This window comes from Manduca sexta, unplaced genomic scaffold (genome assembly GCF_014839805.1).
Source record: "Manduca sexta isolate Smith_Timp_Sample1 unplaced genomic scaffold, JHU_Msex_v1.0 HiC_scaffold_3791, whole genome shotgun sequence".
Taxonomy (NCBI): Eukaryota; Metazoa; Arthropoda; class Insecta; order Lepidoptera; family Sphingidae; genus Manduca; species Manduca sexta.
This window is the reverse complement of record NW_023594898.1, coordinates 1-11,067: the sequence shown is the minus strand read 5'-3', so window position 1 is coordinate 11,067 and position 11,067 is coordinate 1. Positions and strand designations below refer to the sequence as shown.

Below are 11,067 nucleotides of genomic sequence, written 5' to 3'. Positions count from 1 at the left end.
CAACATAATTACTGGTAATAATTATAATATCGATGAATCGATGAATTTTTTATATTTATGTAATATTTATTTATTTATTTTTTTGAAAAGAGAAGAAATTGAAGAGACTGCAAATTGCATCAACTCGGTAGCGGTAGGGGTTTTAGGATAACTTGCGGTGTCATTATTATATTGCCATCGTTTTCGCTGTCTCCGTGGGTTATTATAGCACCGTCGCGTTCCGCCTATCACACAGCCGCGTGAGTAGGTATACCCCCCCCCCAACCATTCTCTCCTCGCGCGCTTCCTCCCTCCTTCAACCCGCGCCGCCGCCTCGCCGCGCGGCGCATGGAGTTCGAACGGAACATATTTCGTGCGGACTGTCTGCCGAACGGATCTAACACAACGTAACATAATCGAATCAAACGAAACCAAAACAACAACAATGACCGGTCGCGGCAAGGGAGGCAAAGGTCTTGGAAAAGGAGGAGCGAAACGTCACAGGAAAGTTCTTCGTGACAACATCCAGGGTATCACGAAGCCTGCCATTCGCCGTTTGGCACGCAGAGGTGGAGTGAAGCGTATCTCCGGTTTGATATACGAAGAAACTCGCGGTGTGCTTAAAGTGTTCCTCGAGAACGTAATTCGTGACGCCGTCACGTACACAGAGCACGCCAAAAGGAAAACTGTCACCGCTATGGACGTCGTGTACGCTCTGAAACGACAGGGACGCACGCTCTACGGTTTCGGCGGTTAAGTCTCTCATGATGAATGCGTAAATCGTCCGTCCGTCCGTCAGCCCGTTCGTTTCGTTCGTTCGATCGTACGTCGTCAGTCACTTGAGCGTGAGCGAATCTCGCATTGTACGCGAAAATTGAACATGCGAATACCTATTGTAAGATCATAATCAATAAATACAAAAAACGACACAAATATTATATAATGCGTACAATGTGAAGGCCGCGCACAAAAATAAAATAAAAAACAACAACGACGACAACAACGGCGGCGGCGGCGGCGGCGACGACGACGACGACGACGACGACGACGACGACGACGAGGAAACTAGGACGACGTTCTGCGCGCCATGTGACGACTGTAACACACCGAACTGACAAAGGCCCTTCAGGGCCGCAAATTGTTCATTATAATTACATAATATAATCATATTATGTGTGTACCTAAGTTTCTAATCGATAAAATAATGAATTCTACTTCTTGTATTACTTCAAATATTAATACGTAGGTTGGTAATTTTAATGATAATTATTGATCATGTACTTCCAGCCGACTTGACGATATGTGTATATTCTTCGTGTGTGTGAGACACCCTCCCCGAACGCTACGAGAAGGAAATGCATGACTTATGATACTTATGTTTCGCGTTGTATGTCGAAATTGAGCGAAAAAGAGTGAATAAAAAAAATAAATAAACCTAAAACTAACAATTGAATAAAGACATTATTCATTATCACGCAAGTTATAATAGTAACTGATTTAGTTAGTTCTATTTTAAATAATATAAATAGATAGGTAAGCGATACGATAACTTCTACTATTTGTTCTTAATAATAATGACTGACTGACTTACTGACTCGACTAGTTCGCTTTATTATTAAGTAACCAAGTACCTATGTACCCAGGGTAGGTACGCACCTACAGTGTGCACTGTACACTTAGTTAATGTACTCGTATGTGTATTTATTGTACGTATTGAACTAAACATAATAATATTGTGTTAGGTATATTATATATTATTACATTATAATATTATATAAAAATTGTAAATTATTAACGATACTCTGATCTGAATGTGTACTTATTTATGTATGTATGTATGATGTATGTGCGTTCGTGAGTGTTAGTGGTTCTCTAAAATTTATACTTAACGCACAGACACACAGACAGGCACAGACAGGCAGACAAATTATTTAAACATTCAATAATTCCGTCCATCATTGCTAAACAACGTAGGCCACCCCGATAGCCAGCCAGCCAGCCAGAGAGACAGCAAGCCGACCGACGCCACTAACTAATTAAATTATATTATATTATTATTATTCAATTATCAAAATCACACACATTTTTTTTTTTCTTTCTTTGCTTCCACGCACGTCGCCTCGCGCCCGACTGCCCGACTGACGCTGCGCTCGCTGCTGATGCTGCTGCTGCTGCTCGTGGTGCCGCTGACGTGTGTGTGCGCGTTTGTGTGTGTTTTACCACCCTCTCATTTGTGTGTCGTTTTAATGTTAGGAAATGTTGATGAGCAATTATTATTGTTTCAATTATATAACGTTATACATTTAGCCATTTATTTGAATAACAATCAGCACTCCATTGTTTCGTATTTTAGAGATATATAACTTTTAAACATGACTACACGTGAACACGTTACCGAGTGGCGAAAATAAACAACTTTACTCAGATAACGGACGATCATATCGTGTATATATGTTTTGAGATAAATAAATCAGTTCATGGGGAATGAGGGCGCATAAACGTTTAATTGATGAATATATGAAAACAATGTTAAAATTCAATTTAAACAGACTGATGTTAGTGAAAAGTTCCAACTGTTCGTACGTGAAATCGTCTCGCGCCGCAAAGGCTCTCCTTACGGTATAGCCGCGTGTCAGCTAATGAAAATTTCTACCAACCTAGTGGCGACATCTGACGTCGTGTGAACTCTTTTTGTATTGTATTTAAAAACAATTGCAGCATTTTAATATAATAATAATACTACTTACTACTACATACTTGTACTACTACTATTAATATTATTGTAAAATAATAATAATATTATTACTACTATAATAATTATTATTATTATTATCATCGTTGTGGTGGAGTGTATGTTGCGCGCGTATTGTTGTGCATAATTTGAGAAAAACAACCAAAAGAAAAAATATGGCAGACACAGCTGTTGCAACCGAAGCCCCAGCACCGGCAACCCCGGCAAAGAAACCTACCGCGAAGGCGGCCGCAGGCGCTGCCGCAAAGAAGCCCAAAGCTAAACCTACACATCCGAAGACATCAGAAATGGTGAACAATGCTATAAAAGAGCTGAAGGAACGAAGCGGATCATCGTTGCAGGCAATCAAGAAATACATCGCCGTCCAGTACAAAGTGGACGCTGAAAAATTGGCACCTTTCATTAGAAGATATTTGAAGAGCGCCGTCGAATCGGGCACACTTATACAAACAAAAGGCAAGGGCGCTTCTGGATCTTTCAAACTTGAATCAAAATCTGCAGCGTCGAAAATCAAAAATCAGCCGGCGGTGTCGGCGGCGGCAGCGGTGGCAGCGGTGGCAGCGGCGCAGGCGGTGGACCTGGAAGAAAAGCCGGATCGAAGGGCAACACTGCGAGCGGCGCTGCCGCGTCGGCCGGTGGTAAATCTAAGAAGGCGACAGCGGCGGCAGCAGGCAGCAGATCTAAAAGCCGCGGCTGCTGCTGCCGCTGCAGGTGGTGGGGCGAACGCGTCGTCATCGTCCGCAACGTCGCCGGCTAAATCGAAATCTTCATCTTCCTCGGCCGCCGCCGCCGCCGCGACGAGAGACAAGAAAGCCGCAGCTGCCAAAAAGAAGCCGGCGACCGCAGCGAAGAAAGCTGCAGCACAGGGTAAGGCCAAAAGCGCAGCCGCACCGAAGGCCAAGAAATCCGCCAAACCGCCAACCAAGAAACCTAAAGCTCCTAAGCCCAAGAAGGCGGCCGCCTCAGCCTCTGCAGGCAAGGCCTCCAAGCCGGCCGCCAAGAAAGCTTCAGCCGCCAAAAGTGAACGCGATATGCTCACAATGCACCTGCGTAAATTGCCATTGCCGTTGTCGTCGTCGCGTTCAAGTCACATTAATAACAACATCATCAACATCAACAAGTACAAATATGATTATTATTATTGTGACGGAACGCGAGGGCGCGCGTGTGCGATCCATGACGCACAAACATATACACATACAACAGCCCTTTTCAGGGCTAACAAATATTTCAAATCCAATCTACGCACTTATTTATTATTATATAATATAATAAGTGTGAATTTTAACATTAAGTTTCTTAAGTTCGACAAGATGACGAAGTCTTTACATGCATACATACATACACATACATAATATGTATATGTATTATTATAATGTAATATACCTGACTGCATATCTACCTATCTATCTACCTACCTTTTTTTTTTTTTTATTTTATTTAGTGCTTCGTTCAATTTGGTGGGACGTAAGAATTCCAATTTTACGATGAATTCATACAATATACATACATATAGACATTGACATACAAATCGCACGAGTGGCCGAATTATATTATAATATTTTGGATTTTACAGAATAGCTATATTGTATAAGAAAAAAAATATGTGAGGAAAATACTTAATATAATCGCACCTAATATAATATATTATTATATTACAATATTATATTGTGTGTTGTATTGTGTGTACGTCATATTGTAAAATTCGAAGTTTCGTTTAGTTTTGTGGCCGTCACGGCATGACCGACAGCCGCGCGGCTTATTGGCCTCGCCGCGCAAGCGGCGAACGATCGTGATTGGTCTATTTTAACGCGCTCGATCTCGCTCCCACCACTATTACGCGTAGTAAGTGCAGAATATAAACACCGGGGGACGCTAGCTCGGTGGTAAACCTAACGGTGATAACAAGCCGAGCTAGCGGTGACCCGGCCCGCGCTGCGCCCCCTCAGGGCTAAAGCGAAGCCGGACGGGTGCGGACAAGGAAGCCGTGGAGACACACCACAGTTTCCCCCGCATAGCTCCTTCCCAACCCTACCTTCCTTTCACTCCATCCCGTGTGACGGTTGAGCGTGCGGACCCCTAAAAGGTCCAATACCGTTTACGTCGCACGGATTGTTAGGAACCCTTTCGCACAATAAGATTGGCAAGGGAGACAAGCTTAGGGTACACCTAATTTAAGTACATCCCCCCGCCTACACCCGGCGGGGAGGGTCACCACGCACACAACCCCGGGCACACCCACCCGGGGACGTTTGTTTTTGTTTTTTCACGTAGAATCACGCGTTCGCTTCTCAGTGCGATAGCCGCCTGGTTTCTTGTGGGTTCTTTCCCAGGCGGAACGCACCCGGGTCCCGAACCCACTCGCGGCTCATTCATTTATTTCTCCGATTTTAAGTGCCCCTAGGCCCGGATTCGCCCGCAATGGCTGAATCTAGGCCTATGGACACTGACGAGCCGGCGGCGGATGTCAACAAGGCTAAACACGCCATGTTGACAACTCTCGCCGAATACATTAGGAGCGACCCTATGTTCTGCTCCCTGGTCCACTCCCTAGTGGTTGCCAACGCCCCCGTGCGGTGCCTGACTCGCCGGAGTCACCCGCTTCACCCGCGTCACCCGCGACCTCTACCGACTCATCTGAGTCATCCTCTTCCTCCGACTCGTCGGAGTCGGCCGTGTCCTCGGACGGACCTAGTCCGCCCGGGAGCCCGGCCGGCGCCGTCGATCCCGACCTCGCCATGGATTCCGATCCAGGCGCACCCGTCTTATCCGATGTCCCCGTCGCTTGCGCGTCCAAGCGACCTGTTTCCTGCCCCTAGCGAATCGCGGTCTGGGGCCGCGTCGTCGGACCTCGACGACGACGGCTTCACGACCGTGAGGAACGGGCGCAGGAAAAGCAGCGCTCAGACGCTACCGCCTCCCAAGCGCCTTCTGCGCCGTCCGCGCCTTCCGCGCCCAAACAAAACCCGCGGCTTCCCAGCCCGCGCCCGCTAGCTCGACGGATTCGTCGCCACCGACCCAACCTAAGGGGCCTAAAAGCCACCGAAGGTCAATGTCCAACTTCCCGAAGGGGCCTCCCTTCAGTCCTTTTGATGCTCACCCGTGGGGCATTAAAATCCCGCCCAATGCCTGGAACAGTGGCCAAAAACTGCTGTCCCTCCAGCCCGGGTCAATTAGCGACCACCGCGAATTGACCAAATTTCTAGATAGCAAACGCTATCATTATTACACCTTTGCGCTCCCGGACGAGCGCCGCTATAGGTACGTCATCCGTGGCATACCTCCAAATGTCGGCCGCCGAGGTCCAACAAGGCCTCCAGGCCAAGGGCATCGCAGCCCTAGAGGTGCACCGGATGCACCGCGCATCGCGTTTGTCACGACGTGGCATTCAATACGAGATGGTCCTCGCCATCTTAGCTACCCCCGCAGACGTAAAAGCTCTTTACGAGCTACGCGACATCTCGGGTCTCGGCGGCTTCACTATCGAGACCCCACATAAGACTAGCGAGGTTGCGCAGTGTCACAACTGCCAAAAGTATGGTCACAATTCGCGTGGCTGTCGCCTCCCCGCCAGGTGCGTTAAGTGCCTCGGCGAACACGGCACGTCTGAGTGCCCGCGCCCTAAAGATAGTACTCACTGCACGGAGACGACTTAGTGCACAAACTGCCGGCAATCTGGCCATCCGGCCATTACCGGGGTGCCCACGGGCACCCAAATACAAGTCCAATTATAGGACCAATCAGGCCCCTAAGGCCAAGGCCCCTCAGGCCGAAAATTCGTTCTGGCCCCAGCCCCGACACGTAACCCGTGGTTTCCCGCCACGGTACGTGCCGACTCGCGTCCCCAGGCCCAAGGCGGTGGTTCTCCCGGAGGATCTCCCGCCACCCCGGCCACAACACCAGCAGCGGCGGCCACTGTTCCCGCTCCCGTCCCAACGCCCTCGACCTCCAAGGCTACCTCTTCCAAGGTAGCCAAGTCGGCTCCCGCACCATCCAAACCCCAGGCGGCGGCGACTCCGGCGTCTAGCGGCGCGCTCTCTTCATTCTCTCTGGTTTCCCCAGAGATTATCGAACTCCACGCGCTGATCCACGACTGCTCGTCCAAAATGAAGGCACTGGGTCACTCTGACTCCGTCCTTTTCGCCCAAATCTATAACGCGCAACAGCGCATATTCCAGCTCACCATGGAATCCATTTTCTCTCCGTAATGGCTTCTCCAAACGGAAATAACCCATCGCGACTCAAGCCTCGCTCCCTCAGAGTGGGCTTTTTCAACCTTAATGGTATACGCGGCCAACGAGCCGAACTCTCAGACTTTGCTCGCGATCATAAATTGGACGTCTTCCTCCTCCAGGAAACGTTCCTCAAACCCTCTCAACGCAGTCCCAAACTCCCCAATTTCAATCTCGTGCGAAACGATCGCACCGATGGCCCTAAAGGTGGCACTCTCATTTACTACAAAAGGTCCCTGCATTGCATACCTTCTCGACCCCCGAAAGCCTGAGCAGCATTGAGGCTTCAGTGTGCAGGCTTTCTATGACAGGACACCCGCCGATCACTCTGATCTCGGCCTATCTCTCACCTAGTAAGGAGCTTCACTCCAACGAACTAATAACCCTACTCAGTATGGGGAGTCCGTCCTTCTGGCGGGCGATCTTAACGCCAAGAACACTCTCTGGAACTGCAACTCTACCAACGGTAGGGTGCGGTACTCGAGAGCTGTCTTGACGAAATTGATATGAGCATTCTGGTTCCTTCTGAACCCACGCACTATAGTTTTATGAACGATAGCTACAGACCCGATATATTAGATATAGCACTCGTAAAGAACGTATGTCTCAACGTGTGTTCTCTGCGAGTGGTACATGAATTAGATTCAGACCACAGACCTGTGATCTTAGATTTAGCCCCTCATAACGGTCCCTCAGACACAGGTCCTAACGATCGGGTGAAAGTGTCGACGAATTGGCGGCTCTTGAGCACCAAACTCGCCGACACTTCATCTAATGATCTCCCCGCCATTCCGCCCAACATCGTGACTCGCGAGGAAACGACCGGCGCGATTCGCTCCTTCACCAACCATCTACACCACGTCTTGAGCGAAAGCTCCGAGAGGGTGCCCGAGACCGGCGACGGTCAAGGGCATCTTCCCGATGACGTGAGATGGGTGCTGAGGAGGCGAAACGCAGCACTAAAGGCCTGCGTGTCTGACCCTCCCGGATCGACGGCGTCTCGCGCGTTACCTCCAACGTGAGGCCAGACGTCGCGTAAAGGACGCCGTCGATTCGAGGTGGGAGCAGCACTTGTCGGAAATCCAACCGACCCACACGGCCTTTTGGAAGCTGGTCCGCTCTTTCAAGAGAAAGGATGTGGCCTCTTTTCCTCCGCTCAATCGTCCGAATCAACGCCCCGCGTTTGACGACGACGAGAAAGCGGAATTATTAGCCTCCACCCTGCAGTCTCAATGCTCGCTCGAAACAACTCCCGTAGACCACGATCATCTTGTTGCGGTAGACACTTTCGTCGAAAGTAGGAACGCGATCCCTTCGCCGCCTATTCCGCGACCGTTACAAACAATCGACCCGGACGTCGACGCGCCCCCGACCCCGCGCCGGTGACGATCGAAGAAGTCGTCACTCTGATCAAGGCACTAAATAGGCGAAAAGCCCCGGGGCTGACGGTATCCCCACTAGGTTACTGAAAATGCTACCGGGGCATCTGGTCAAGATTCTTGCTGACATCCTCAATGCAGCATTCCAGAACTGCTACTTTCCTGAGGCCTGGAAAGAAGCAGTCGTGATAGGGATTCACAAGCCGGGTAAACCCGCGTCAGATCCGGCCTCTTATAGGCCCATTAGCCTCCTTAGTACGATAGGGAAACTTTATGAGCGGATCGTCCTCGACCGTCTCAAAATAGTAGCTCACTTTCACAATCTGCTCCCTCCGGAGCAGTTTGGTTTCCGTAATAGGCACATTTGCGTGAATCATATACTCCTAATAACGGAGCATGTCTTCTAGATTTAAGTTAGGATTTTATACCGGTGCTCTCTTCTTCGATGTTGAGAAAGCATTCGACAAAGTGTGGCACAACGGCTTGCTGTACAAGCTGTACACTTATAACGTGCCCACACATCTCGTGCACATCATACGAGAATTTTTGTCGAATCGCGGTTTCAAATATCGCGTCGAGGGCACCCTCTCCTCTAGACATACCATCTCGGCCGGAGTCCCGCAAGGCTCCGCGCTATCACCTCTCTTCTCGCTATATACTAGCGATATTCCTAAATTCAAAGACGCCCATCTGGCGCTATTCGCGGACGATACGGCGATCTACGCTTCACGTAGAGCCGGAACATGTGGTGCGCACTTTGCAGGCCGCCGCCGACCAGCTCGGCGAGTGGTTTCGCAAATGGCGCATCACCGTCAACCCCTCCAAAGCCAAGCCATCCTATTCCATAGATGCCTAAGAAAGAAGCGCCTAACGCTTCAGTTAGATTGTCTGGCCAGATCATCCCTTGGACCCATAAGGTCAAATATCTAGGTGTGTATCTTGATCAGAGGTTGACCTTCGCCCCACACGTAAATGCGGTACGCGCGCGAGCCGCATTCGCGATGTGCCAGCTCCACTGGCTCTTAAACCGAAAAGTAAGATGTCTATCCGCAACAAGATTAGGATCTTTACTACGTGCGTTAGACCGATGATGACTCGTCCTCGCCGCCGAGGACCTCGCCGCGTCCCCCGTCCTCCCGACCCTTCTGATAATTCCGGCCCGGACGCCGATGTAACCATGTTAGATTGTTAGGTCGTTTTTCGCACCTCTCGCGTTTCCATAAACGTTGATGTCCCCAAAACATCTTCTCTCAGTGGCCGTCCTGAGCCGAGGTCGTGACCCTTTAGAGGGTCGCCCTCAGCATGGTCACTTAAGGGCTCGCAGTGCCTAAAGCACGCACCCGCAAGACCGGTGTGTTTGTATAAGCCGGCCCTTGCCAGGCTAACAAACGTAAGACAGAAAAAAAACAAAAAAAAAAAAAAAGTTATTTTTTACACACACACATTCCGCTCTGAGCACCCGACTCGGTCCTTTGGCTTTACCGAGTACCTGCTCGGTAAAGCCATTGTCCCGTTTCCGAGTACCTGCTCGGAACGACCGCAGCGACCTCGCTGCACGCCACGGACAAAGGAAACAATAGGGCATTGTCCCTGTTGTTACCTGCGTCCATTGTTTGGGTCCGGCCGCGTCCTTCTCAGGACAGGGTCAAACCCTTTTTTGTCTGTTTCTCGACAATTTTGCCCCTTCAGGGTTAGCTCGGTGGTAAACCTAACGGTGATAACAAGTGTGGGTTCTTTCCCAGGCGGAACGCACCCGGGTCCCGAACCCACTCGCGGCCCTTTCACTATTTTTAGTGCCCCTAGCCCGGATTCGCCCGCAATGGCTGAACCCAGGGCCTATGGACACTGACGAGCTGGCGGCGGATGTCAACAAGGCTAAACACGCCATGTTGACAACTCTCGCCGAATACATTAGAGCGACCCTATGTTCTGCCTCTGGTCCACTCTCTAGTGGTTGCCAACGCCCCCGTGCGGTGCCTGACTCGCCGGAGTCACCCGCTTCACCCGCGTCATCCGCGACCTCTACCGACTCATCTGAGTCATCCTCTCCTCCGACCTGTCGGAGTCGGTCGGAGTCCTCGGACGGACCTAGTCCGCCCGGGAGCCCGGCCGGAGCTGTCGATCCCGACCTCGCCATGGATTCCGATCCAGGCGCACCCGTCTTTCATGCTGTCCGCTTGCGCGTCCAAGCGACCTGTTTCCCCTGACCTCAGCGAATCGGTTTGGGGCCGCGTCGTCGGAACTCGACGACGACGGCTTCACGACCGTGAGGAACGGGCGCAGGAAGAAGCAGCGTGGCTCAGACGCTCCCGCGTCCCAAGCGCCTTCTGCGCCGTCCGCGCCTTCTGCGCAAAAACAAAACCCGCGGCTTCCAGCCCGCGCCCGCTAGCTCGACGGATTCGTCGCCACCGACCCAACCTAAGGGGCCTAAAAGCCACCGAAGGTTAATCTCAGCTTCCTGAAGGGCCTCCCCTTCAGTCCTTTTTGATGCCCTCACCCGTGGGGCATTAAAATCCCGCCCAACGCCCGGAACAGTGGCCAAAAACTGCTGTCCCTTCCAGCCCGGGTCAATTAGCGACCACCGCGAGTTGACCAAATTTCTAGATAGCAAACGCTATCATTATTACACCTTTGCGCTCCCGGACGAGCGCCGCTAGGTACGTCATCCGCATACCTCCAAATGTCGGCCGCCGAGGTCCAACAAGGTCTCCAGGCCAAGGCATCG

General features: G+C 50.7%; 2 protein-coding genes across 2 annotated transcripts; both read left to right on the top strand.

Annotated features, from left to right (window-relative positions):
• Nucleotides 1-391: 391 nt before the first annotated feature.
• LOC119193235 (histone H4) lies at nt 392-904 on the top strand. The gene has a single exon (XM_037446862.1). It carries the CDS (start codon nt 425-427, stop codon nt 734-736), a length of 312 nt encoding a protein of 103 aa, XP_037302759.1. The 5' UTR covers nt 392-424; the 3' UTR covers nt 737-904.
• A 1,966-nt stretch (nt 905-2,870) lies between these two features.
• On the top strand, nt 2,871-4,798 carry LOC119193234 (histone H1B-like). The gene is made up of 2 exons (XM_037446861.1): nt 2,871-3,898; nt 4,641-4,798. The coding sequence occupies exons 1-2, from the start codon at nt 2,887-2,889 to the stop codon at nt 4,796-4,798; spliced, it is 1,170 nt and encodes a 389-aa protein (XP_037302758.1). The 5' UTR covers nt 2,871-2,886.
• Nucleotides 4,799-11,067: the final 6,269 nt, after the last annotated feature.

Bases quoted from the DNA above. Each gene is read 5' to 3' on its own strand.
- LOC119193235 (XM_037446862.1), top strand. From the start codon at position 425: ATGACCGGTCGCGGCAAGGGAGGCAAAGGTCTTGGAAAAGGAGGAGCG.
- LOC119193234 (XM_037446861.1), top strand. From the start codon at position 2,887: ATGGCAGACACAGCTGTTGCAACCGAAGCCCCAGCACCGGCAACCCCG. The intron at 3,899-4,640 runs GTGCGATCCATG...GGTGATAACAAG, and splicing joins CGGAACGCGAGGGCGCGCGT to CCGAGCTAGCGGTGACCCGG.